Source organism: Archocentrus centrarchus, chromosome 19 (genome assembly GCF_007364275.1).
Source record: "Archocentrus centrarchus isolate MPI-CPG fArcCen1 chromosome 19, fArcCen1, whole genome shotgun sequence".
In the NCBI taxonomy this organism is placed as follows: domain Eukaryota; kingdom Metazoa; phylum Chordata; class Actinopteri; order Cichliformes; family Cichlidae; genus Archocentrus; species Archocentrus centrarchus.
In genome coordinates, this window is record NC_044364.1 from 880,490 (window position 1) to 904,808 (window position 24,319).

At 42.7% G+C, this 24,319-nt stretch overlaps 3 protein-coding genes across 8 annotated transcripts in view; 2 read left to right on the forward strand and 1 right to left on the reverse strand.

The window, feature by feature from the left end:
- The window catches only part of LOC115798054 (CASK interacting protein 2), a 62,034-nt gene extending 61,613 nt beyond the window's left edge, over window positions 1–421 (reverse strand). For both annotated transcript variants that reach the window (XM_030754734.1, XM_030754733.1), the window contains exon 1: window positions 300–421. The gene's annotated coding sequence lies outside the window, so the exon portion shown is untranslated. The remainder of the gene's footprint in view (window positions 1–299) is intronic.
- An 8,133-nt stretch (window positions 422–8,554) lies between these two features.
- On the forward strand, window positions 8,555–16,459 carry mettl9 (methyltransferase 9, His-X-His N1-histidine). 5 transcript variants are annotated; one of them, XM_030755609.1, is made up of 7 exons: window positions 8,571–8,600; window positions 10,253–10,307; window positions 10,870–11,025; window positions 13,429–13,619; window positions 13,693–13,902; window positions 14,900–15,084; window positions 15,191–16,459. In XM_030755609.1, exons 3-7 carry the CDS (start codon window positions 10,936–10,938, stop codon window positions 15,415–15,417), a joined length of 903 nt encoding a protein of 300 aa, XP_030611469.1. In that variant the 5' UTR covers window positions 8,571–8,600; window positions 10,253–10,307; window positions 10,870–10,935; the 3' UTR covers window positions 15,418–16,459. The 5 variants fall into 5 exon arrangements, with proteins under 5 accessions (XP_030611467.1, XP_030611469.1, XP_030611470.1 ...); XM_030755610.1 differs by lacking the exon at window positions 8,571–8,600 and adding an exon at window positions 8,657–8,673; XM_030755607.1 differs by lacking the exon at window positions 10,253–10,307 and having other exon boundaries at window positions 8,555–8,600.
- Window positions 16,460–17,082: 623 nt separating this feature from the next.
- kdelr2b (KDEL endoplasmic reticulum protein retention receptor 2b) lies at window positions 17,083–24,116 on the forward strand. Its single transcript, XM_030755786.1, has 5 exons — window positions 17,083–17,377; window positions 20,100–20,200; window positions 20,396–20,554; window positions 21,353–21,605; window positions 23,091–24,116. The coding sequence occupies exons 1-5, from the start codon at window positions 17,287–17,289 to the stop codon at window positions 23,123–23,125; spliced, it is 639 nt and encodes a 212-aa protein (XP_030611646.1). The 5' UTR covers window positions 17,083–17,286; the 3' UTR covers window positions 23,126–24,116.
- Window positions 24,117–24,319: the final 203 nt, after the last annotated feature.

The following is a 24,319-nucleotide window of genomic DNA, read 5'->3' on the forward strand; positions in this document are numbered from 1 at the left end:
AACATCCTAATGGCTCGTTTAAAGTTGTCATACATGTTCAGCTATTTGCCTGTAAGTGATAAAAACGGGAATCTGCGCCTTGTGAATACATTTATTAGGACTGCCGTCTGTTCCTAATCGTACGGATCATCTGCGAGTTTAGCCTCCGGTTTGATAAGTTCACAACTGTCACGGTGTTCAAACTACCGGCCACGCAAGTCCAGATCAAACGTCTGTCCATAATTCTGTGTCTCTGACCTGGCTCCGTCTCTGTTAGCTTATCCACAATAAGAGGTTTAAAGAGGGGAAAGGGTTCTCACCTGCTGAAGCGCGGCGTCGTAACAGGAGAGCTCACAACGGAGGGCAGAGCGCTCAGCGGCGTCACGGCGTCAAGACACCCGTGAACACGAACACAGCTTCCGGTAGGGACTTTCAAAGTAAAGTCGTCACGTCATGTGCAACAAGTATCGAATCCTTGCTTGTCAAACTTCCTTTGTTTTTGCTTGTTTTGAATATTGCACGGAGTATCAGTGAGTTATGTTCAGACAGAAAAATGTTATGTGAATTTCTGACACTACTGAGCAATAACCTTTTGATTGTCTAACAGCCACTTTTGTGTGATTTTATTATGAAGGGAAAATTACATAACTCCCTCTATTATCCTTCTTAAGTCTGGTTAATTTTCCAGAGGTGAGTATCCAGCCTACCTGTGGATGACCAGGATATCAAAATTTATTATTTTTTATTATTAATTATTGTTATAATAGTTAAATAATAATAATTACATAACCAAGTTTTCACTATTGCAGAACTTTATTGGCTTAGTTTACCACAGAAGTTTTGCCTTGACAGGATTAAATGACTATTTGTGTGAGTAAACTGTTCAGACCACTTAGTCAGTATTAAGTAATAGTCTTGTTAGAGGTGCTGCTTATTTCCCTGAGTGGACCCTCCCCGGGGTTCCATCTCCAGAGGCAGCGAACTAGCAGCGTGGTTTATGTAGTGGCGACATCTGCTGGTGAAATGCTGCTACTAACATCAGTCCTCGTCAGATCCAAGCTAGTTTCATTTTGTGTGTTCTCACTATTGTCAGGCTGCAGGTTTTTAACAGCACTTTTTGTGGGATTAGGAGACATTTTCCATTCTTCTTTCTTCCAATCCAGTATTAGAAACATTTTAAATGATTAGAAGATGATCACTGCACTTCTAGGCTCCAATGTGATTCTGATTCATTCACTCACCTGTAAATTACAGGTTTGGGCTGAGGTGTGCGTTTTCTCCATATATGAGCTACTTTGTAAAATCCATGTGCTCACAGCTTTAGACATTTTTAAGAAACCTCTAACTTTACCCAAGAAATATGAACATAAAAGATGAAAAATGTATGAATCTTCTGAAATCACGAATAAAAAAAGTACAATTTGCAGCCAAAATTGTGCTGTAAAACTAAATATCTAAATTATGAGGTTAAAAAAGTTATAATTACAAGACTGAGGTCAAAATGATGATTATCATTTTTTTATTTTCAAAGTTAACTTCAATGCCAACATTCTGAAATAACATAACAATAAAATTACATTACAGAAAAATAAAGATGTAAAAGACTAAATTATCAGCTGTGACACCTCCCACCCCCTTCATGCTTTCTGCTGTTCCTCCTTGGTTTATAGCAGCAGCTGGGGTGGATCCTCAGAGGTGGTTGCACCTGAGGTGGGAGTGGCCAAGGATGGATTTGAAGTGCGCTGTGTCTCTGACGACACTTTCTGCTTTAAATGATCTCCTGAGATTCTACCTAAAGATTTCAACAAGATCTATGATGTTACTTCGTATCCATGTTCTGATTGGTTGCACTGGCGCAGTTTTAAAAGTAAACTGCGGAGCAGACGGAGCTGCAGGAGCAACAAGTGGGTCTGATTTTGTGTATTTTGTACTGTAAACAGTGTGTGTGGAATAAAAGATACAAGACGTGAGTCAGAATTTCATGAAAGGTCGCTTGAGGTTGTAATGCTGTGATTTAAATCACAGTTAGCTTCTGTAAAGTGTTAAAACAGGCGTGTATGACGTTGGCTAATATTAACAGCATAATATTAACGGCCTTTGTTTACATCATCATGTGTTTGCAGAGATGATGGATGATGGATCTATCATCATGAGAGGGGAAAATGACAAGAAGGGCTGGATGAAGTTAGATCAAACAAAGCTGTCAATAAAGGTCAGGCCACTCAAAGTGTAAATGTAATGTAGAAATAATACTACTGTTGCAGATATTAACAATAGTAATAATAAATATAACATAATATCAAAAAATATTACATTAAATAATACGATTAATAATAGCAATTAATAATAATATAGCTAGGATTAAAAAAAACAAGCCTAAAGTAGATAGAGGAGATTAGAATAAATATGTAGATAAAATGGGACAAGTGAAGAAGAGGGTGTGTGTGTGTGTGTGTGTGTGTGTGTGTGTGTGTGTGTGTGTGTGTGTGTGTGTGTGTGTGTGTGTGTGTGTGTGTGTGTGTGTGTGTTTGTTGAATAATTGAGCCTTTCAGCACAGAAGGAGAAAAAGAAAAATGTATAAAGAAAATACAGGCACTGAGAAACTGCAGGACGCTCGGCTGATCAACCTTTGCCTGCTCAGCAGAGCTGTTAGTTTAAAATAAATACAGCAATAAGTTTCCAGAGTAGCTCAGGAGAGACTGTGGGAGTGCGTGCTTTGCTGGTGGACAGTCTGTGTGGTACTGCCGTGGGACGGACGCTTTAACCGTAAATACAGTTTTAGGAGTGCCAGAAGGACTCGGGTTGATAGGAGTGAACTGAGCTGCAGGAGTCCACAGCTGTACTGCCACAGGACCAGATTAACATAGCAGGAAACAGGAAAATGTAGTAAGGACCACGGGAAGGACCGTGTGTCAAAAGGAGGCATGGTACATCAAATACAGCAGCGCTGGTTTACAAAGGGATCCAAACTTATTCTCAGATTTTTTTTGCAGTTCTTGTCTGGTTTGTGTAACTAAGAATCTGGGTACAAGTATTCAGAATTCATGCCTGGAAAAACCAAATGGAGTTCACTGAACTCACACCATGTGGAGGTGAAAGGTATTGCTTGGTGATTGCTGACATGTTCTCAAAACAGGTGGAAGTTTCCCTTCTAGGAAACGATGCAGGCGCAGCGGCCAAAGTCTTACTGTGAGAAATCATCCCAAGGTGGGGAATTCCAGGTAAGCTCAGCAGCCATAATGGAGCAGCTTCTGTCAGATCTGAAACATGTCAGCGACTATCTTATATAAAAGCAGAACTCAGCTGGCTAAAGGCCTTACCCCTTGTGTTAATGCACATGAGGACAAGGGTAAGAGTCAAACATGGCCTCTGTCCTTTTGAAATTTTGTTTGGACGTCACCCAAATACGGGGATAGGTCCCCCAGGACGTCCTCCTCTGACCACAGAACACTGTGAGGATGAAATGTTACGGTAGTGTATAAACCTCTCATCTGCTCTGACCTCTCCATAAGCAGGTCAAAGCAGCCCAAACAAACCTACACCCTCTCAGACCAGGAGACAAAGATCTCTGGAGAACCAGCTGGAAGCAAAACTGGTGGCAGGGACCATTACAGGTACTACTGACAACACAGACAGCAGTTAAGGTCAAAGGTCATGCCACTTAGGTTCATGCCAGCCATTGCAAGAGGATCCCAGAACCACAGTAATAACCCACATGGTTAGGGAGATTTTTACACTGATGCTGAGAAAGACAACAAGGGTGAAGGACGTGCTCCGACCTTTTAACCTGCTGCTGCGCTGGAACCAAAGGTCAGAGTGAGGGGGTGAAAGAGCGCCCTCCTCCAGCGAAGTGACGTGCAGAAAGAGACTCTGTCACCCACGAGGGATCAGTGGGGAACACAGACTCCTGCTGAAACAGTTAGGATGTATGAGCTGAGAGGTTCAGTGCGTTTTTTGGTTCTGACGGTTATTTGTGTGATTTGTCATTTCTACATACAATAAACATCCACATGACTCTCAGAGCATCTCAGAGACAGGGAAGGCTTATGTGACACCGTTTCCTAACACCTCAGGAACCTGTGCATCAGAGCCTCAGTTTCCTAATAATTATAGCCCTCAGTTACTTTGTGTCTACTACACAAATTCTGGCCTCATCTAAGATTCCTAAATGTTGTGGTCATTTCCTTCCATCAAGTGATTTTTCTGGGCCTCCATCACAGGATGTGCTCATTCCTTCAGAGCTAAATGTGACCGATGTGGACACAGTTAAAGCTAACTGTAAATACCTTTGAGATGTTTGTAACCGTTATCATAGCATGACTGATGAGGCGCTGTTATATCAAACTAATCACCTTACTACAGTAAAAATCACAGAAGCCTGTGTGACCTGCAGGCGCTCAGAGTGGGTAGCAAACACCCAGCTGTCACCGCACTGCAAAATCCAGATCCAGAGGTAGCTGATGGTGGCTGTGCAGAGATCCGCGGCTGGGTTTACCTCAGACTTGGAAAGACACTTTCATCATAGTCAAATTAATTTAAAAAACTATGATTCATCCACAGGTTCACTCACAGTTATTATTGCCTCAGGGTAGGTTTAAATGTTCCACAGACAACCTCGAGTCTGACTCTAAAGTGGATATAGATGCTGTAGGTGTCCCTCAGGGTCCTGATGTGATAGAAACCAACAAAAACACAGATCTATTACACCCAGCAGAGATGTGATGATCTCACTAGAGATGCACTTAAGGCTCTACAGATGCATGTGACTAGTGTCATAACATGGAAAAATAGGAAGGCATTAGATGTGTTGTTAGCAGAGAAGGGAGAGGTGTGTGTGTGTGATGTTTGGTGATGCATGTTGTACATTCATTTCTAACAATACTGCAGCTGATGGTTCTTTTACAGAAGCACTCACTAAATTGGAAACATTGGCTTAATCATCACGGCCAGTTTGTTTTGCCCTGATAGCGTCAAGAGACCCACAAACACAACTTCCGGTGGGAACTTTCAAAGTAAAGTAGTCACGTGTGTTATTATTTATTAATAATAGCAAAAAAATATTATAACAAATTATTATTATCAAGATTATTTTGATCATCATTCACACTTGCAGTCCATAAATTCACCTCTCTGCTAACATGGTGCCAAACTAAAACATATAATGAGAATATGTGCACTCATCTTCATCACTTTAATCATTTTTTCTCACTTCCTTTGGTCCAGTTCTTAAATGATGGTTGAATTTGTCTTCGTTTGCAGCTGTAAATGTCTGTTCCATGACACAAGTCATCAGGTCACAGATGCAGTCACAAACAAACCTGAGTTTGTTTGTGACTGCTCTTGTTCTAAGCACTTGTTTGCTTTGTGAAGCAAATCTTTCCTCATGTTAGCTTATTTGGACCCAGTGTGCTGGGTTTGCAATCAAACACACACACTGGGTCACAATAACCCAGCACGCAACATTTGACCCACACTGTTTTACCAAAATAACCCCATTTTTAAAGGGTCAGGGTCCAGTTCATGAACAATGATATTTCAGTTATTAAGTTAATAATCAGGAAAGGCCCATAATGAATTTTCCAGTTAACTGACTCACAGCACATATTTGACTGCATCTGGTAGAGTCAGCTGTGTTCTAGTTACAGATGTTTGGTTACATTTGGAATGATGTTGCAACACCCCCCCCCAGCAGCTTCTCTGGGTGTTCAGTGTCAGTAAAGACATGTCAGACTTTCAGGAGATTAGAAGATGATGTACAAAAAGGTTAAAAAGTTATTAGACTGAGGTCAAAATGATGATTATGATTTTTTTATTTTCAAAGTTAACTTCAATGCCAAAATTCGGAAATAACATAATAAAATGGCATTACAGAAAAGTAAAGATCTCAAGCTAAAAAAAACAAAATTATCAGCTAATTTATTGAAATTAAATTAAACTTTTGGATGTAAGGATGAATGGTAAATCTGACTTAAATGAATGACAACATCAAAATCATCTAATTTGGGTCATACTTATGAAACAATATGTTAAATTATAAGAGATTTGAATTTTTCACTTGTTAGAAATAGGAAATCAGTTAAGTCAGGACTATGGGATTTATTGAAATTATTATGGGAATCATGCTGTAGGTTTTATTTGCAAAAATAAACTCTGGGGCAGAGTTTTCAGCTTTGGGAGGGACACATCTGAATAGGTTGCTTTTGAGAGGACCAGCACAATGCAGCATAGCTTTGTCTATTTTACTATTTTAAAACCATAAGTGGACTTATCTAGGTGATCGTTTACTGAGAAAGATCCATATCAGGAACTGATTACCATTCTTAGATCTTTTTAAACAACTGTTTTCTTAGTTTTTTTTAGGAGGGAGGGGTTGGCCCAGTCTGGGGTCTGCCTGTGGGTGGAGCCTCCAGGTCCTCTGTCAGCCTGCACACCTGTTTTCCATCACACTCATCATCTGTCTGCATTTAAGGAGCAGCTCCAGCATCCATTTACTGGTAAACAGGCTACTCTATGGCTTTTGAATGACTTCAAGTTTCTTGTGTGCGAATATCCTTGTGTTTGCAATTCCCAGTGATTCCTGTGTGGCTGAAGCGCTCCATTCCTTCCAGACCCACATACCTGACTGTAAACTGGTCCATTCCTTCTGGAAATCTCTGGTCAAGAATCCACCTCTCAGACCTACCTGCCTGTCCACCCTCCAACAGTCCAAACCTCTCACAAAGACCTGTCCAGTGGCTCCTCCCACTGCTTACTCCTAGCTTCTTGTAAGTAAGAGCACTTACCTGCTTTCTAAAACTGCCACTGAGATCTCAAGTAAGCTGCTCAGTCTCCAACCCAGCCAAAACTAACTCTCATCTCTCTCTCTCGGGGTTGCTGCTCCAAGTTGTTGAATCCTTCTTCACAAACACTCCAGTTGCACAGTCCACTTGTGAATTTTCTATCTGTCAATAAAACCTTTAACTATTAAGCTGTTGGATGCAGGGTGCTGCTTTAGAGTCCTCAGTAGTTTTGCCTCTTAAGGCTATGACACAGAACAGCTAGAGGTAAAAACAAAGTCTTCTAAGGGTAGCTATGAAGATCAGAGGCAGTGAAACTGTGAAACATGCAGGATGGTTTGAGGAGATGCAGCTCAGTTATCTTACTGCACTGGATGAAAAGAGCTCAAGTAACAAAACACAGAGCAGGGCATTTTGAATGATCCCAAAGTAGGGAACGAGTGTGTTCAAACAGCAACGTCCAGGCTTCTTTTACACTCACCAGCCACCTTGTTAGGCTCAGCTGCTCATTAACACACATCTAATCAGCCAATCATGTGGCAGCAACTCAAAGCATTAAAGCCATGGGCAATACAACCTGATGAAGTTTTTTTTTTAACTTGGTTGTTGGTGCCACAGTTTCAGAAACTGCTGATCTGCTTGGATCTTCCCGCACAATAATCTCTGGAGTTTACAGAGGAAAAAAAAATCTAGTAAGCAGCAGTTCTCTGGGTGAAAACATCTTCTTGGTGCCAGAGGTCAAAACCAAACTGCTGATAGGGAGGCAACAGTAACTTAAATACAGCCAAGGCATGCAGAAGAGCTTCTCTGAACACACAACACAGCCTTACAGCAGGTGGGCAGCAGAAGACCACACCTGTCAGCTAAGAGCAGGAAAACAACTTGAGGCTATCATGTCAGTTTGGATCACAATCTGAGGAATGGTTCCTGCAATCTGTACCACAGAGAATGACGTTCTGGGGCAGCTGTGGCTCAGATGGTAGAGCATGGATCAATCCAGGGTCGCAATATTGAACCTAGTGACCCCCAATGTGTGCACACGTGCGTCTGTGAATGAATGTTAGCTACCAGTGCACAGGTATTAATAAAAACACTGTAAGAACACATGTGTGTGAACACAATATCGTAGAAAGTGCTTTGAATGCTCAAACGGAGTAGAAAGACACCTGTAACTTCAAGTCCATTCAAAAGGAGGCCTAGCCCAGTACCAACAAGGTGTCTAATTACCTGAGTGTGCTTTCCTGTACATACAGTCTTTTATGGAAGCCAATCTCTGCCAACAAAAAACAAGAACTAAATTGCCCATAGGTGTGAGTGGTGGTCTGTCTCTCTGTGTTAGCCCTGCGACCTGTACAGGTGTACCCTGCCTCTCCCTAGGACAGCTGGGATAGGCTCCAGCTGTGATATATACACAGCTGCATCATGTACCCTCATTCTGTGATTCCTCACTGAACACATTCAAATATATGCAGTATGTTAACTTAGTCTCGCTGTTTTGTGACAAAACGCAGCATTTTAATAATTTACAATGCACCTGTATGCCTTTGTTCCCAGTTCCTGTGCAGGTAATAATGAGAATAAATGGAGGAAACGCTCGTACCGGCTCCTCGGTGCGTTAAAGTGTTGATTTTACTTTAAATTCAGTGGAATCAGAAGCATGAAAGGGTGCTGACTCAACAGGTACAAGTCACAGCGCGCGCTCACAGCATCACAGGTTTCGCTCGGCCACGCCCACTTTCAGTCAGCTGGTCAGCCTCCGGAAATAAACCGCTGGACTGGGAGCCTCTGAAGTTCACTTTGCGCTGCAGCTGCAGCCGCTGCCTGATCTCACCGCGCGCCTTCCAGGTATGTAGCGCACAGGTAACAGTATGGACGTAACCGCAGGAAAGGCTTCCATCACTGCTTTTCTTCATTTAAGGTTTACTTCGATTTTTATTTAATCAGTTTTTAATCATTTTAATGTTCTGCTGCTTGACTTGTATGTAAATGAGTGACAGCCTGTAGAGTCAAACTGTGTATTACATTTGGGGGATTTTAAGTTTAAGTCAAACTGGGGCAACCACACTTAATTCAAAATTATGGGATTTATTAAAATGACTAAAAATTGTGGGACTCCAGCTGTGTGAGTTCATCCTCAGTGACTTCTGCCATAAAATGAACTTTGGGTCAGTTTTCAGCTTTGGAAAGATTTGAGTGGATTTATCTGGGATTTACTGAGTCAATATAATCTAGTGAATCATTCTTAGTGGAGTTTGATTTTGAGTGTGTGCAGCCTTGTTGGGATTGTGTCATGCAGCATTCCCTTTGGGAAAGAAAGGGAAATGAACACAAACATTTTATTTCCAAGATCAGCCACTGCGAATGTCAAAGGTCACAAACTGAGGAGAATCAGTTCAAGGTCTCCAGGTTCTCCAGACTTTTATGTGATGCCTAAATTTATTCAATAAATAAATCATTAACTTTCTCCATGGCTGTCTCTGAGCCAAGACTTCTCTCATAAATTCCATATTGGTGAAAATCTAAATCCCACAGATTTGAGAAGCCACATGAGAGCAGGTGAGACTCGTTTTAGTTCAGTGGATGAATTGTTGGTCTGGGAATAAGAAGGGCTTGTTCTGAAATTATTCACCAAATGCATCTGTCTGTAGATGAGTCACAAAAAAGGGAAGAAGCAGTGAATAAAGGAACAAATCAAAATTGTGCCAAGTTCTTCTAGAAGCAGGTCTCACCACCTTTCTAACCCCTTCAGGGACTTTATCTAAACGATTGAAGTTATTGCTGCTGAAGGATTGAGTGTCCCCTCTCACTTATGAGGTGAGCTCAGTTCCCTGCAGTCTTGTCTTAAATTACAGAGCCTGCAACACTGCATGGTCTTCATATTTTATATAATCATTGCCATGAGCTGTTAATAAAACATGGATAAAGCCGCTGTGATGTGATCTGCTGGCTTTGAACTTGCCAGATAACACTTGCCAGCTTGGTTAGAAAGCTCCATCCATAAACTGTATCGGAGCAGTTCACATGTTTGTTAATCAGTGCAACGTAACAGACTAATAAAAACCCCAGAATTTGACGGTTCTGTGCACCGAACTAACGGCAAATCATGCTGTCAGATAATGTCACATAAAGTGTCCAAAAGCAACACGGGCTCAAGAGGTCCAGTTCAGTAGCTGATGGCGGTGAGGTCTAACATACTGCCTCTTGAATATGCAGATGAATGAGTTACAAAAAATGTACCTTCTAGATTTGTTGGAGGAACCATTCATGGACCAAAACTCTTTATCAGGCTGCAAACATGCTCCCGTTTCTGTAAAGTTGGCCATTCTTTTTATGGCCAGCAGAGGGCGACTCATTCCCATAACTTGACACTGTGCTAAACGTGTAGGAGCTCTATTGTTTCAGGTCATTGAATAAAATGGTCCTTTATTAGTGCAGAAGGTTATCCAGGCTTCGTTCACTGGTCAGCCAATGAGCATATAGAATCCTTATGTTTCCAGGTCAGATCCAACCCTCCGCAATGCCAGGATGACAGCAGGACTTCACTAACCAAAGGTGATGTCATGTGACTACCTCGGTGTCTAATGTGTTCTATTAAAATAAGCCATGGTTTGGGGAGGAAGTGACTGGAAAAACTGTAATGTATAATGCAGGAACTGCGTCACAGGAGGCTTAAATTGTAGCGCTTTTAAAGATTCATAAGGTGACAGGTGTTGGGAACAGCGTTTTTCTGATCAGCACGTCTGAATCCGCCTGATCAGAGGGGGCGGTAAAGCGCGCGAAGCCGGTTTCCCGCCACCAATTAAACCCAAAGAAGACGCAGCACAGAGTTTGTTGTCATTTTGGGCAGAAACCCCTGCGATTGTCTTTAATAGGCTGACTGGTTTCACGGGGCTCGGTAAATAGCAGCAGGCCTTCCTGAATCCACCGCCCTTCTCAGGTTTGTTTACCGCCGTGTAATCGGAGACATGCCCCGACGTGCTGCTTTACAAGTGGCTGCCACTCTCCTCTTTAACACCCTCTAGTATTAACCACGACACTCTGGCCACTGTGCCTCTTCTCTCCGTCTCTGTCCGCTTTCTGCTCAAGCCTCTTGTCCATTATGTGTCCTCTGCAGCTGAGGACGTTGCTTTTTGTAGCGTGGGTCGTGGGCTACGCCGCCTTTCTGCTCTCCATCAGGAGGATGTGGACCGGGAAGTACATCCGAAATCCGGTCGTCCGCTCGCTCCTGGTCAACATGCTGAGTGACCTGGATACGATTGACGTCACAAAGGTAGGTTACCTGTTGGTAGAGTCGCGACAGCGGGGGTTCAGTAGTAAAGGGCGAAACGAGGCTTTATGAAACACCGAAACAATCTCACACCATCTTCATAGTGACGCCTGATGGCCACGTTTGTTATCGTCACATCCTAAACAAGGTGTGTGTGTGTGTGTGTGTGTGTGTGTGTGTGTGTGTGTGTGTGTGTGTGTGTGTGTGTGTGTGTGTGTGTGTGTGTACTCATTTCTAATAAATAGAAGCAATGGTACTAAACACACTCAGTAATTCAGATTACTGTGGTCTGTTCAGAGTCCTGGTGCCTCGCCTGCCTAGAAGCAGCAGGAAAACTATGGAGCTAAATTGGGGCCATAAAGTTTGTTCGAAAAAAAAATTTTTGAAACTGAAAAATTATTTTGAACCCGAAAAAAAAATTTAAACAGGAAAAAAAAGTTTTGCAACTGAAAAAAAAAGATGCGAGACTAAAAAAAAAAATTTCAAAACTACTTTTCAGATTCAAGTTTTTTTTTTTTTTTTGCACTTTCAGATTTTTTTTTCACAGTTTCAGATTTGTTTTTCGAGTTCAAACTTTTGGCCCTCTTTTGGCGTGGGGGGCGGGGCCTCAGATGACGGGGGTGTGGAATCATGACTGACAGCTCAGCACAGTGGCTGAACAACATAGTCCCAGCTGTTGCATTCAGGGACCGTGGGAACTGGAAATGTCTCTAACGCATCATCGATATTCTATATGTATGTGATTGGTTTTGAAAGATAACATGCTTCACCGATACAAGCAGCTTATATGAGTACATGACTCGAATCTCAGAGGAAAAAATATGATCTTGACAGATTTGCACAGCATTCTAAGTCCGTGTTGGAGATTTCCCATGCTCTCAAAGTAAAGCAGAAGCCTCGTCTTCATAGACATATGCCCGTCTTCATCTGCGGGCGCTAGCAGTGATCAGGTAATAAAAAGAGATGGAGAGAAAACAGACACATTCACTGTTGATACCTGAGCAGTTTACAGAAACAGCATGACATGGACCGTGTCACTGCGATATGTTCGCCATATTGGAAGTGGCAAGTCAGCCTTAAATCAATGAAACCACATGCAAAGGAAGTGGATTTTCTGAATAAAAACAACTGACGTTTAAATTTAACTTCATATTTTGGATGGTCCGACGCCCATTGAAATATTTACCGTGCTTCGGGGAGGGTCCCTGGGGCCGTGCGAGTGAGAGTGCCGCTTCCCCGGGTCCCATTTCCCATTCAAAATGCTCTCATTCCGGCTCTTTGGGTCCTGTTGATCTTGTTCCAGTCATTCCAGGATCCATGTGTGAGGCACTGAGTCACAGGCTTTCTTGTAGTCACTCCAGGCGGTGCGCAGGTCGGTCAGTCTAGAGTGACTGCTCTCTCTACCGGTGTTTTGCACCTCTAGTGTTATTGCCAATTCCTTTCTGGGCCCTACTCATGTATTGAGCGACATGCTTGTTCATCTTAGCCGCTATGTTGCCTGACAGGAGCTTCCGTGTTGTTCTGAGGCAGGTTATTGGCTGGTAGTTAGATCAGTCCCATTTGGGGATCAGGACTGTCCAGCCTTTGGTCAGCCATTCTGGGTGCATCTTATCCAATACCAGCTGTTTCATTTGTGCTGCCAGGAACTCATGGAGTGCAGTTAGCTTCTGTAGCCAGTTGGTGTGAATCATATCAGGGCCTGGTGCTGTCCGGTTCTTCATAGTTCTTGGATGGCTGCCACCGGGATTGTGAGATTGCTGTGGTCTGCTCTTAGATCTGCTGGCCACTGAGCATTAATTGTTGCATCCTTCTCCTATATGCTCTTCCAGTATTGCCCTGTCTCCAGCTGTGGTGGTGGTGGTGGGGGCGCTGTTCTCATATTGTTCCCCTGTCACTGAGAATACAGGCCTCGGTTATGGATACATTTTATACTTCTGAGACACCTTCTGTGACAAAGTGGCTTCTTCACTTGAATGTTTTGCTGGACCTCCAGACTTTAAGGCAAATTCTGTGACGTAGTTATGGTGAACATGACTGCTGGAAACCCAACAGAAATCCTGCTGTAACATGAGAGTCCAGATGTTGAGATAAAATAGAATATTTTATTTTTCAATTAAGAGGTGATACATGCACTCTTAAGCAAGTTACTTCACCAAAGAGGTGCTTGAGCAGCCTGGTGTCAGACAGATTTATCAGCTCGTGGTCCACTCTCACATCTGCAACCAGGCAAACACTCCAAAGAGAAGATGAAGTAACTGTTAGTGCAGCAGGGATGAGATCAAATGAGAAGTGAGTGTATATGAATGTGACTGATCCTTGAGAGCCTGACATTATATTCAGCTCAACAACTGTATGTTGAACCTTAAGCTGGTGCCTGATATTTTTTGTTCTCTCAAACTTGTCCAGTGGTACAGGTGCAACACTGACCTGCTGGAAGAATCACTGCGACCGCTGTTTATCCAGAGCCAGCTGGATGCAGACACCAGGGCTTTTGTGGAGCAGAGTGAAGAGAAGTCTACCTATCTTTTCACCCAGATCTACTATTCTCTTGTTTCAACTGTCCTCAGCCCACTGGTATCTCGTACCTCCATTAATGGGTGAGTTCTTTACACGCTGGTCTTGGTTTCACCTATAGTCCATCTTCCCCTGACTTACACTCTATTCTCTTAGGTTTCTGGGACGTGGCTCTATGTTCGTGTTTTCCAAGGACCAGTTCCGGCAGCTGCTCCGGATCGAACCGGATTGGGTGGCCAACAGACTACTGGACCTCGGAGCTGGAGATGGTGGTGTTACAAAGGTGATGGCCTCACATTTCACAGAGGTCTATGCAACTGAAGTCTCATTGCCCATGAAAAGGCATCTCCGCAAGAAGAAATTCAAGTGAGGGTTTGGTTTGTATGAGAGTTTTTGTTTTTCCCCTGTGAGGTGACTTAAGCTCTGTGGTGTGGCATGTTATCATGTTGGAAGCAGCCATCAGAAGATTGGTACACTAGTCATAAAGAGATGGTTAGCAGTAGTACTTGGGTAGGCTTTGTCATTTAAATGATGCTCAGTTGGTGCTAAGGGGTGCACGGTGTGCCAAAAAAATATCCCTCACATATTGCACCTCCACCAGTCTGGGCCATTGATAGAAGGCAAGATGGATCCATGGTTTCCTGTTTCCTGTCTCTTTTGGGTGGGGGGTGATTATAAACTGTAGATGTTGTGAGCAGCAGCAGTTTCTGAAATGCTCAAACAGGCCTGTCTGCCACATTCAGAATCTCTTAAATCACCTTTCTTCCCTGTTCTGATGACCATGTCTACATGTGGAAGGCACTGAGTTGCTGCCAGGTGATTGGATGAGTATTTGTCAACAAAGTTGAACAGGCATACCTAATAAAGTGGCTGAGTTTAAAGGGTCTCTGTTGCCACCCTGACATCAAACATTGGTATCTGGACTCTATTTCTGAAGCCTTAATATTGCTTTTTTTTTTCTTTTCTGGAGCCTCAAGAACCCAGTAGACCTGCACATTTTACCACTTTGGGGCTTTAAAAAAGAAGGAGGCAAAAACAAAGAGAATTTTTGACCAGAGCATCACTCACTAATGAGTAGTGGTTCATTTGAATAAATTGAGCATGAAAACAAACAGGTGACCAAACACTGAGCCTAGGGGAATGCCACAAAGGACCTGATCAGGCTGGTTCTTGAGGATGAGGATAACATTGAAATAACATACAGTCACTTGGAATGAAGTCATTGGTTATTTTTTTAAATGGAAGCTTCAAAGTAAATAGCACTAAAATTATCCTTAGAAAACTCACTTTTCCAGACATGCCTGTCTTGGATGAGCCCCTTGTGATTAACAGATCTCTCCCTCTGAACTCCTGCTGGACGCAGACTGCTGGATATAGATGTGTGGCAGGAGACGGGTTTTCAGTATGATGTGATCAGCTGTCTGAACCTTCTCGACCGCTGCGATGATCCACTGAGTCTCCTGCGGGACATCAGACGAGCACTGGTTCCAGGGACGGGAAGACTCATTGTGGCTGTTGTGATTCCTTTCCAGCCCTGGCTAGAAATCAGTCAGTTGGAAATAAATGCTGCTTATGCCAACACCATACTGACACGTTATTCAGAAACTATATTTGCTGTTCAGATAAAAGTTTTTTGTTTTTTTTCCCCCCCCAGGAGGGAGATGGGAGCGTCCCAGAGAATACGTTCAAATTCAAGGAAAGACGTGGGAGGAGCAAGTGAACAAGCTCACCAATGAGGTTTTCCGAAAGGTGGGGTTTGAGGTGGAGACCCTGACCCGATTGCCATACCTCTGCGAAGGGGACATAGCAAGAGATTACTACCTTCTTGATGATGCAGTTTTTGTTCTGAAGTCCTCAGATGATCAAGTGGCTGCTCCGTGAATACTACAAGTACTGCGTATGTAGTATTCATGAGCATTCTTGGAACACAGTATGCGCCTTTTTTTTTTTTTTTTTTTTAAGCTGTGGTGAGTCAGGTGTGAAGCTCAGGTATTGTAGTTCCCATGTTCACCAGCCATCTTGTTTAGTGATACCGCTACCATTTTTGGAGCACAAATAATTGGACAGCAGTTAGCCCATGAGAAAATACCTCTAATGATACTCTAATAACATAACTCTAAAATGATGCTGTGTTGGTCCTGTGTGTCTGTTACCTGTGCTTACTGGAAGTGTATCGATTCAGAGGACCAATCAGGCGGCTTTTACTTGATGTAATTTAGAGTTTGAGACGTCTTGAGATGGTTGTGCAAACTGAGCCCTCATTTTCTTTCTCCAGGACATTTCCTGCCTGATGGCAGACTTGGTGAAAGCAAGGCCGCTCTGTAGCCATTTCATTCTAACTTTAACTTGAAGCTGAACTTCTCAAATGCACCTTTAATCAACTTGAACTGGTCTGTGTGTATTTAACTGTTAATGCATTTTTGCCACTGATGTGAAAGTAATAAGGCTTTCTTAAAGTGAGCCTGTGAATCTGCAGCTTCAACGACCACAAGTGGAAACTTGTGTTTTTAGCTGCTTTCTGTTTTTGTTTGTTTTAATGAAAACAGATCCTGTGTTCATCATGCTGACTGTAACATCGTGTAGTTCTTAATCCATTAACATAAAATGCCAATTGGTGCTAATAGATGTAACTATAGCACAAATGGAAAAAGCCTTAGTCACTACATTGTCTTGTGATGTCTTACTCAGTTGTATTACACTAGATTAAACTGTTGGTTATACTAGTCCAAGCAGTGCTGTAGCAACAAAATCTGCATATATGGAATAAAACAAAGCTGTTTATGAATTAACTTTTTTTCCCACAAATTTCTTTAAATCGGTTATGCTGATCAAATGATGGTGCAGACTGAATTATTTGGAAAAATGTGCCACATTTAATGCAATCTTTAAATGTGTATGTCCTAAATAAAGTACTTTTGCTGCATTTTCGGTTCTCATTCTTCTTGCTGCTGTGAGGGTCGGGTTAGATTTAAACCCAGCTCAGTCTCACTCAAAGTCAGGTGCACAAATCTACGAGCACAACTTTCATTTAGTGCATGTTGTTCACCTTCAGAACACAACTTATTGTGTTAATTGGATGTCCTGTAAGACACAGAAGCACGATGGCTGAGTGTGTTGTTTTGGTGGGAGGAATCAGTGTTGAGAAGAGAACAGGGTTTTAAGTGTGTGTAGTTTTAACTCTGTTCAGTTTGTCTTCACAGCCTTGAGCCACAGTTTCTGGAATTTTGTTTAAACATTTGGAAAAACTGTAGTTTCCAAATCTTTAAAGATTTCTTCTTATGTAAAGATACTTATTATGCTATATGGTAGCAGTATGCTTATGAAGGCGAATGTAACTCCACGTATCTGCACGTGTCTTAATAAGGGATGGACAGGGGTTTCCTGGTGCACTTCCTTGTACATGGCAGCCGGAGCTGAAAAGGGAAACTCGTATTTACTTTGTTTTTACGCAGAACTTTAAGGCGGCGTTTCCTCGAGCATAGTTTATGCAAATTAACCATCCCTCTATCCTGATTGGCTGGGGCCGAGAGTGTTTCCCGTCTTGCATTGGATACTATTATCTTGGCCACGTCCCCAAGCCACGTCGCGCTTTACTCGCCATTTTCCCATCTTCTGGACCCAGAAACGGTTTATTCTAGCATCACGGTGTCATTCAGCGCTGTCGGGGAAGAAAAATAACCGTTACCGGAGACCAGCAGAGTTCTTCCTAGGATCTAGAACCGGACTGCTACTAGCGGCGTTCCTGCAAACATGAATATTTTCAGGCTAACCGGCGACCTCTCCCACCTAGCAGCTATCATCATCCTGCTGCTAAAAATATGGAAAACCAGGTCTTGTGCCGGTGAGTAATCAGAGTCTTTAACTTAGGAAGTTTGCACGACCCTGAGGACAGCTCAGCATGTGTCGGCTCATGTAATTGGCAGTTTGGGCAGAAGTGAAAGCTCTCCGCTCTGGATCTTGTCTGTAGTTAGTTGGAACTCATTAGCCAGTTTTTGGCTAACGTTAGCTAGCTGTTCGTAGCCCTGTCCATTTCAGCGGTGTCCCCTGTCATCAAGTAATGACAGCCGCTCCCGAGGCTGTCACTGTTGCTGTTAGGAGCAGGGCACCGCGGGACGTGAACCCTGGTTTATGCTCCTTTGGGTGGCTCAGTCATTAGCTGTGCCGTTAGCTAGTCTTGACAGTCCATTGGGCCCCAAACGAGCGTTAGATAGGGGACCTCAGGGCAACCGTACTTGATAGTTTGGCTTCGTCATCTCACCTGATTGACACTAAGCTAGTTCCACGTTTCAGTCTTACTGTTCCTGTGCCTTACTTTACTATAACCCGGTGTGACCTCTGACGTGGCAGCATCGTATCTGCAGATGCAAAGTCGGTGACTGGGTGTGAATGCTTTTGCTTACAAGTCCAGCGTGTTTCTGAGGGAGTACTAGATTGTTGTATTCTGTGGAACTTTGTTTTCCTGCTTTTGCTGTGGTCAAAGGTTAGAGCGCTATCACTGCAGGAGCGCCAGTCCCAGATTAAACCACACAGGTGTGTGACAGTGTGAAGGAATAAATGAATCCTTGACCCCGCTGACACGGTTTGGGTCAACTGGTCTCCTCATTTCAGATCTCGGATCAAATGCAGCCAAATCTGATCTCAAGACAGCCGAACAAGTAAAACAATTGTGCAATAGCCTTTTTTCCTTTTAATATAGAGAAGTGCAAGTAAGCCTTTGCATTTAATAAACAGTCCATTTATAGATATGAACAGCATGCAGTGCATTTTTAACAAATGTCTTATTGCATGTGTATTACAATTCACAGAGAATCTATGATTCAGATAACTTGTTCAGACATAGATATGAAACTTAACTTTTAACACATTAATGTCACTGTAATTGGCACACTGTGCAAAGCCATCTAATGGACTGGATTGGAGCCTTTGGTGGACTTGTTCTGGCTCCCAGGCCACATATTTGACACCCCAGCCTTAGGGTTATTAATTGTTACTAATCAATCCAAAGTTGTTCTGAGTGATCACCTTTTCTATCCTGATGGGTGTGTTTGCTTTAACAACACCACAGCCATCCACTGGACACAAGGATGAGTTTAGATGAGAATTAAAATGATGTGAATTATATGCTGTTGCCTTCAGTCACCAGAGCTCAGGCCAACTGGACACCTTTGGAAGATTTCACTGGTGCCATCTTGGAGATTGTCACCATCTTCACACGATCAAATGAGGGAATGTCTTTTAGAAGGGTGGTGCTCCGTCCCTGTAGTAGTGTCCCACAGACAGAGGAAATCCAGGGCCAAGAAGTACTGAAACTGTGCAGCATGTTGGGTTTTCCTTTAATAACCAACCACTGACATGCAAATCAGTCTCAATTATTTTCCAGGGACATGAACAGACACAAATTTGCCTGTGAGTTCTCTGTGGCAGCTAAGCCACATATATAACTCCTGAGTTATAATCAGCAGCAGTAGGCTTTGCTGATAATAATGTAGTGAGGAGTGATTGTAGCTCTTTCTGTGACTAGGTGATACATCAAGTAAGCAAAATCTTATTTCTGTATCACTTTTCACTCAAGGTGGAAGCACAACGAACTGCCACAGAGGCTGCAGCCATGGCAATGTAGAGATAATGTAAAACTAAGTGAATTCATAAAATAATAATAACAGCAATCACCAACAAAAACAAACAGGTAACATTAGGATGGTGAAAAATTGGTCTTAAGTTAAATCCATGAAAGAAAGAAATGTGTTCAGACAAAAACAACCAGAAATACACACAGATAAAAACCATAACTTAAAACCAAGCAGAAACCAAATGAAACGATTAACAAATGTTGGACCAGTAAAAATGCGAAAACCTCCAAATGAAACTGATCAGAAGACCTGAATTTAAATAAAATGACAACTAAGACCAGGAAACAGAAAACCTCAGCCAACTGGGAAAGTTTTTAATGTAGCTTTAAACAGTGATACTGTTGGAGTCCCCTGATGGCAACAGCAGCACCTACAACTTTTAGATGATTTCAGCAGCTTGGAGCATAAAAGGTAAAAAGCTGCTTCACTAGTATTACTAGTAGTAGTACTAGTGTCTCTGAGGAATAACCAGGTGGCCCGTTTATGTAGAACCATAAAAATAAGCATCCAAAGTTAAAACTAAGTTTTAAGCCAGTGCTGTGACATTAGCGCAGATGTTTTCTGGCTTTCGTCCTCTTGTTTAACTTTAACTGTGGTACTTGCTTTCTAGAGTAGCTGGAGCTGATTAAGGTGTTCTTATAGGTTCCTGTGAGTAGTCGTTATAGTAGTCCAGCTGACTGACGTACAGCTAAAAGCATGGATGACTTGGAGAAAGCTCCCGACCTTTACAGCGTTTCTTAGATGATGACATCTTCACTGTGTGCAGACTGGCTGCAGGAAGTGCTGAAGCAGGCGCTGTGGATCAGCGGTTCACCCTGACTGCCTGACCCCGTTACATTCTTCGGAGTAGAAAATGTAGCCTGCAGTTACCGTGTCTGCGTTCTGTTAACAGGCCACTGAAATGGTTAAATACTCTCTGCTGTCTTCTCACAGGTATTTCTGGAAAGAGTCAGGTCCTGTTTGCCTTGGTGTTCACCACTCGCTACCTTGATCTGCTCACATCTTTCATCTCTCTCTACAACACCACCATGAAGGTGAGATCCTGCCCCAATCCTCATCCTCATGAACAAGGCGTACAGGCGTGACCAGTATTCAACAACAACATGCCAGTGTTTGCTAAATGATTAAGCTGTCGAGCAAACTGGTCGGCCTGTGTGAGCTGTCCCTGCTGCATGTACTTCAGGACATTAGGTCATGAAACTCTTAATGTTTTCCCTTTTATATTTTAGATCATCTACATCGGATGTTCATATGCCACTGTGTACCTGATCTACATGAAGTTCAAGGCAACTTATGATGGGAACCACGACACGTTCAGAGTGGAGTTCCTGGTCGTCCCTGTTGGTGGTCTGGCTTTCCTGGTTAACCATGACTTCTCTCCTCTGGAGGTCAGACATTCAAACTCACTGATGTGCAGGTCACACAGCCAGGCCGCTCCTTCATGCTAAAATAATAATCAAGATTTTCTTTTTTTTCAGTATTGAGATGACTGTTATTAGACAGGATTATTCATTGACTCCAAAGAAATTGATCTCCCCTGCCTAAAAAATAAAAATAATTTAAACAAAGAGGGGGTAGAAATCAGGTGGATGATAGAAGAATCATCTAGCCTCATGCTTGTAATGACGGGCTCTCTGCAGCACCTGTAAGCTGACTCTCCAGCTGATCTGTGATGTCACAGTGCCAAAGGTTGAACGAGTCTCCTCAGCCAGAACCTGCAGCTCCTCCTGTTCTGAACAAACTGTTTTACAGCACTGTGGTGGAACTCTGCCATCAGGCCCATTATAGGTCAATGTATCATTGGAGAAATATGGATTCTTTTTTTGTCACTTAGTAACAGTATAGCTGTATATGTAAGTCTGCAGCTGCTCAGCAGTCAGAATGTGAGCTGATGTGAGTTAATGTGAGATTTTATTTTTTTGCTGTCCTTCTGTCTGGTTTGTTTACACCCCCCCCCCCACCCCCCCCCCCCCCCCCCCCCCCCCCGCGTGCATGCTTTCTTTTTCCTGTCCCTCCAACACACTGACAGAAATCACTTTATCACTTTAGCCCAGGCAGGATTCTTACTCACGGTTATACCTGCATTTCAGCCCCAGATGATAAAATCTTTGTATGAAAATATAACGTATGTAAATTCAAAGTACACATCACCACTGACACTCTGCCCTCATTTCCCTCTGCCTCAGATCCTGTGGACGTTTTCTATCTACCTGGAGTCAGTGGCCATACTGCCTCAGCTCTTCATGATCAGTAAGACGGGAGAAGCTGAGACCATCACCACCCACTATCTGTTCTTCCTGGGACTCTACAGAGCCCTCTACCTCATCAACTGGATATGGAGGTTCTACTTTGAGGGGTTCTTTGACATGATCGCCATCGTTGCTGGAGTGGTGCAGACCATCCTCTACTGCGACTTCTTCTATTTGTATGTAACAAAAGGTGAGTGCTGCTGGTATTTTTCTTTTCATTTTTATCAGTTTAGTCTTCTTACATACATGTCCATGATGAACCCTTCAATAGTAACAGATAATAGAGATCGCCTTGTAGTCATTTCAGTTGTACAGATCTCCTTGAATGTTGAGGTGCAGATATGTCATGATCTGTTTAAAGGACAAAGCAAACACATGAGTACAAGATTAGGTTCTCCAAACTGAACATTTTGTATTTGATATGAATACCACAGTGATGATACTTCTGTGGTTTCCTATCCAAAACTTCTAAGGTTTGTTTAGAAAGTGATGTCATTGGTTTATAGCTGTCTCACTCACAAAAGAGTATCAGCAAGAAGTTTGTTTCTACTGTCAATAAAAATGTAACAGTGTTCTTGATATTCAGTGAAAATCTGAGCCAGACTGTAACTTTATCTGCCGTAAACACGGGGCCGGCTCTGACAGATGGGACTGTAGCTTCCTTTATCAGCTTCATGGCAAACACTAGCATAACAGCAGCAGCATCCTCATCATCATTCAGTCCTTCACACTTCATGAGCTGCCTCCAGTAGTGAAAAGCTTAGTGCTGATAAGTGTTGCTTTCCAGGCGCTTCAGCCATTGTTTGCTGTTGCATTCACGAGCTTACCTGTGCTCTCAGCATCAGTGTCAGAGCTTTCTCTGCCTCTCTACTGATGCTTCCTGTTAAATGTGGTTTATGATCACCACTGTCGACATCACAACTTCTTGAGCGCGCCATGCTTTGGTGTAGTTTCAGCTCGACATCAACCTGTTAATCTTTGTAACTTGGTGCTTGTCAGTCAGTTTGAAGACACTTGTATACGACCGTGTTGGCGTTAGCCGTCATTTCAATGATATGTCAGTACAGGGGCGCAGATTAAACTGAGGGATATACTGCAACAGTTTGAAAAGACGAGACTTTCTGGAGAACTTTGGGGAAAAAAAACTCTGCTTTATTTCTACCACTGTTGATGCTGAGCAGGGTTCTAGCTAGCACCCGATCACCTGGCGCTGCGCCGGCGCTCTGGGCTGGGAATTTCCTCTGTTAGCAGAACGGAACGCTGAAAACCAGGGCAGTGATCACAAACCAGGCTTTACTCTCACGTCTCAGGGCGACCTGGGAACTACATATAGTGGCTACACTGTGTTGTGCAAATTGGTATTACACAAAGTACATCCAAGGCAAAGGTCAGCTTCAGCTGATATCTCTTCAACACTGTGCACAGACGTTTGGATATAAATAGCTTCTTCACATTCTTCTGAGTGGTTAACTACAGGAGTTTATAATAAGTACTCTTTAACTACGCTGATATTGAAACAGTGCTGAAAACTTTGACTCCTTGACTTTAGACTTTAAGGACTGACACTCTGCACAGGCAGTAAAAAACCATTGATAAAATCAATCAGTGTTTCTCCTGATAAATGGTGCCTGTTTGTCTGTGGGGTCTAACATCAGTCTGTCCTGTCTGGTTTCAGTACTGAAAGGAAAGAAGCTCAGTCTGCCAGCCTAAGTGCCAAAGAGGAGAGTTTTGGCAGACTAAAATTGGGGGCTTGGAGGGGAGGAGGAGGGGCAGAAGACACCTGACGGCCCCACACCCCCATCATCTGAAATCGCCTCCTCCTCTTCCCCTCCCACCAGTGTAAGATGCCTGAGACAGAGAGAACGCGGGAGCCGCTGGCTGATCCAGAATCAGTGGAATCGAACACCTCCGGCGGCTGCTCCACGGCCTGCAGATTTCTGTTTGATGCATCTTGCCTTAACTTTTTTTTATTACTCTGTATAAAGGAAAAAAAAAGCGAGCAATGTTTTCTACATAAAAATGTGTACTCTGGAGATTCGACACATTGGTGAATAAGAGCTCAAGAGGTAAAATTGCCTGTGATTTGGCACTGTGTGATTATAGAAGCAGACTTCTTGTGGTGGGTTATTATTGAGCGTTTGTGATGGTAATTGCTATCAAAATAAAAGCTTTGTTTTTTTTTTAATATCACTGGGGAGACGTGTTTAATCCCATAACTTTGGTCGTTCTGATTTTGGCCAGTATGCTTTCACATTTACAAAGACTTTCTTTATGCTGCCCTGAATAATAGATGCCATAAATTGATGTTCTTTTTCAAAATTAAAGCAGTTCTGGTGTAACTTGATTGATTTTAGTTCAGATGCTGTCAGATATGATGAGCATTATCTCCTCAGTGTATCGCTCCATATGAAGCACAATGCTTATTAGGGGTAAATGTGGAATGAAAACAAAGGTCTGAAGAAAGTGATGAATTCTTATCACCGTAAATTGATACATTAATTAAAATAAATCATTATGAGTGCGCTGTCCCACCTGTAATTACACATCATTTCAGATCCTTTTATATGTTTGAGATGCATAAACTCACCGGTGATGTGCTGTATGTGAAGTCTCACTACAGAGGTCTTTTTCTTTTAGCTGCAGATGTATTTATTTTTTATCTTCCTGCTGGTTTCCAATAAACAAAGTCTGTAGAAATGTCTACCTGTTACACATAATTTGAACCCAATTAAGGAATCTCCCTATTGGACATGGAAAGGAGCTGCGGCACAAACCTATGAAGATATTTTGGCTTCTGTTTGACTTTTCATGCTCATTCTCAAGTTTTCTTTTTAATTTCTCACCAGAGCTCTTGCATGATGTTGCCGCCATGAATAAAAACTTTGTGGGAAACATTTGTCTTAG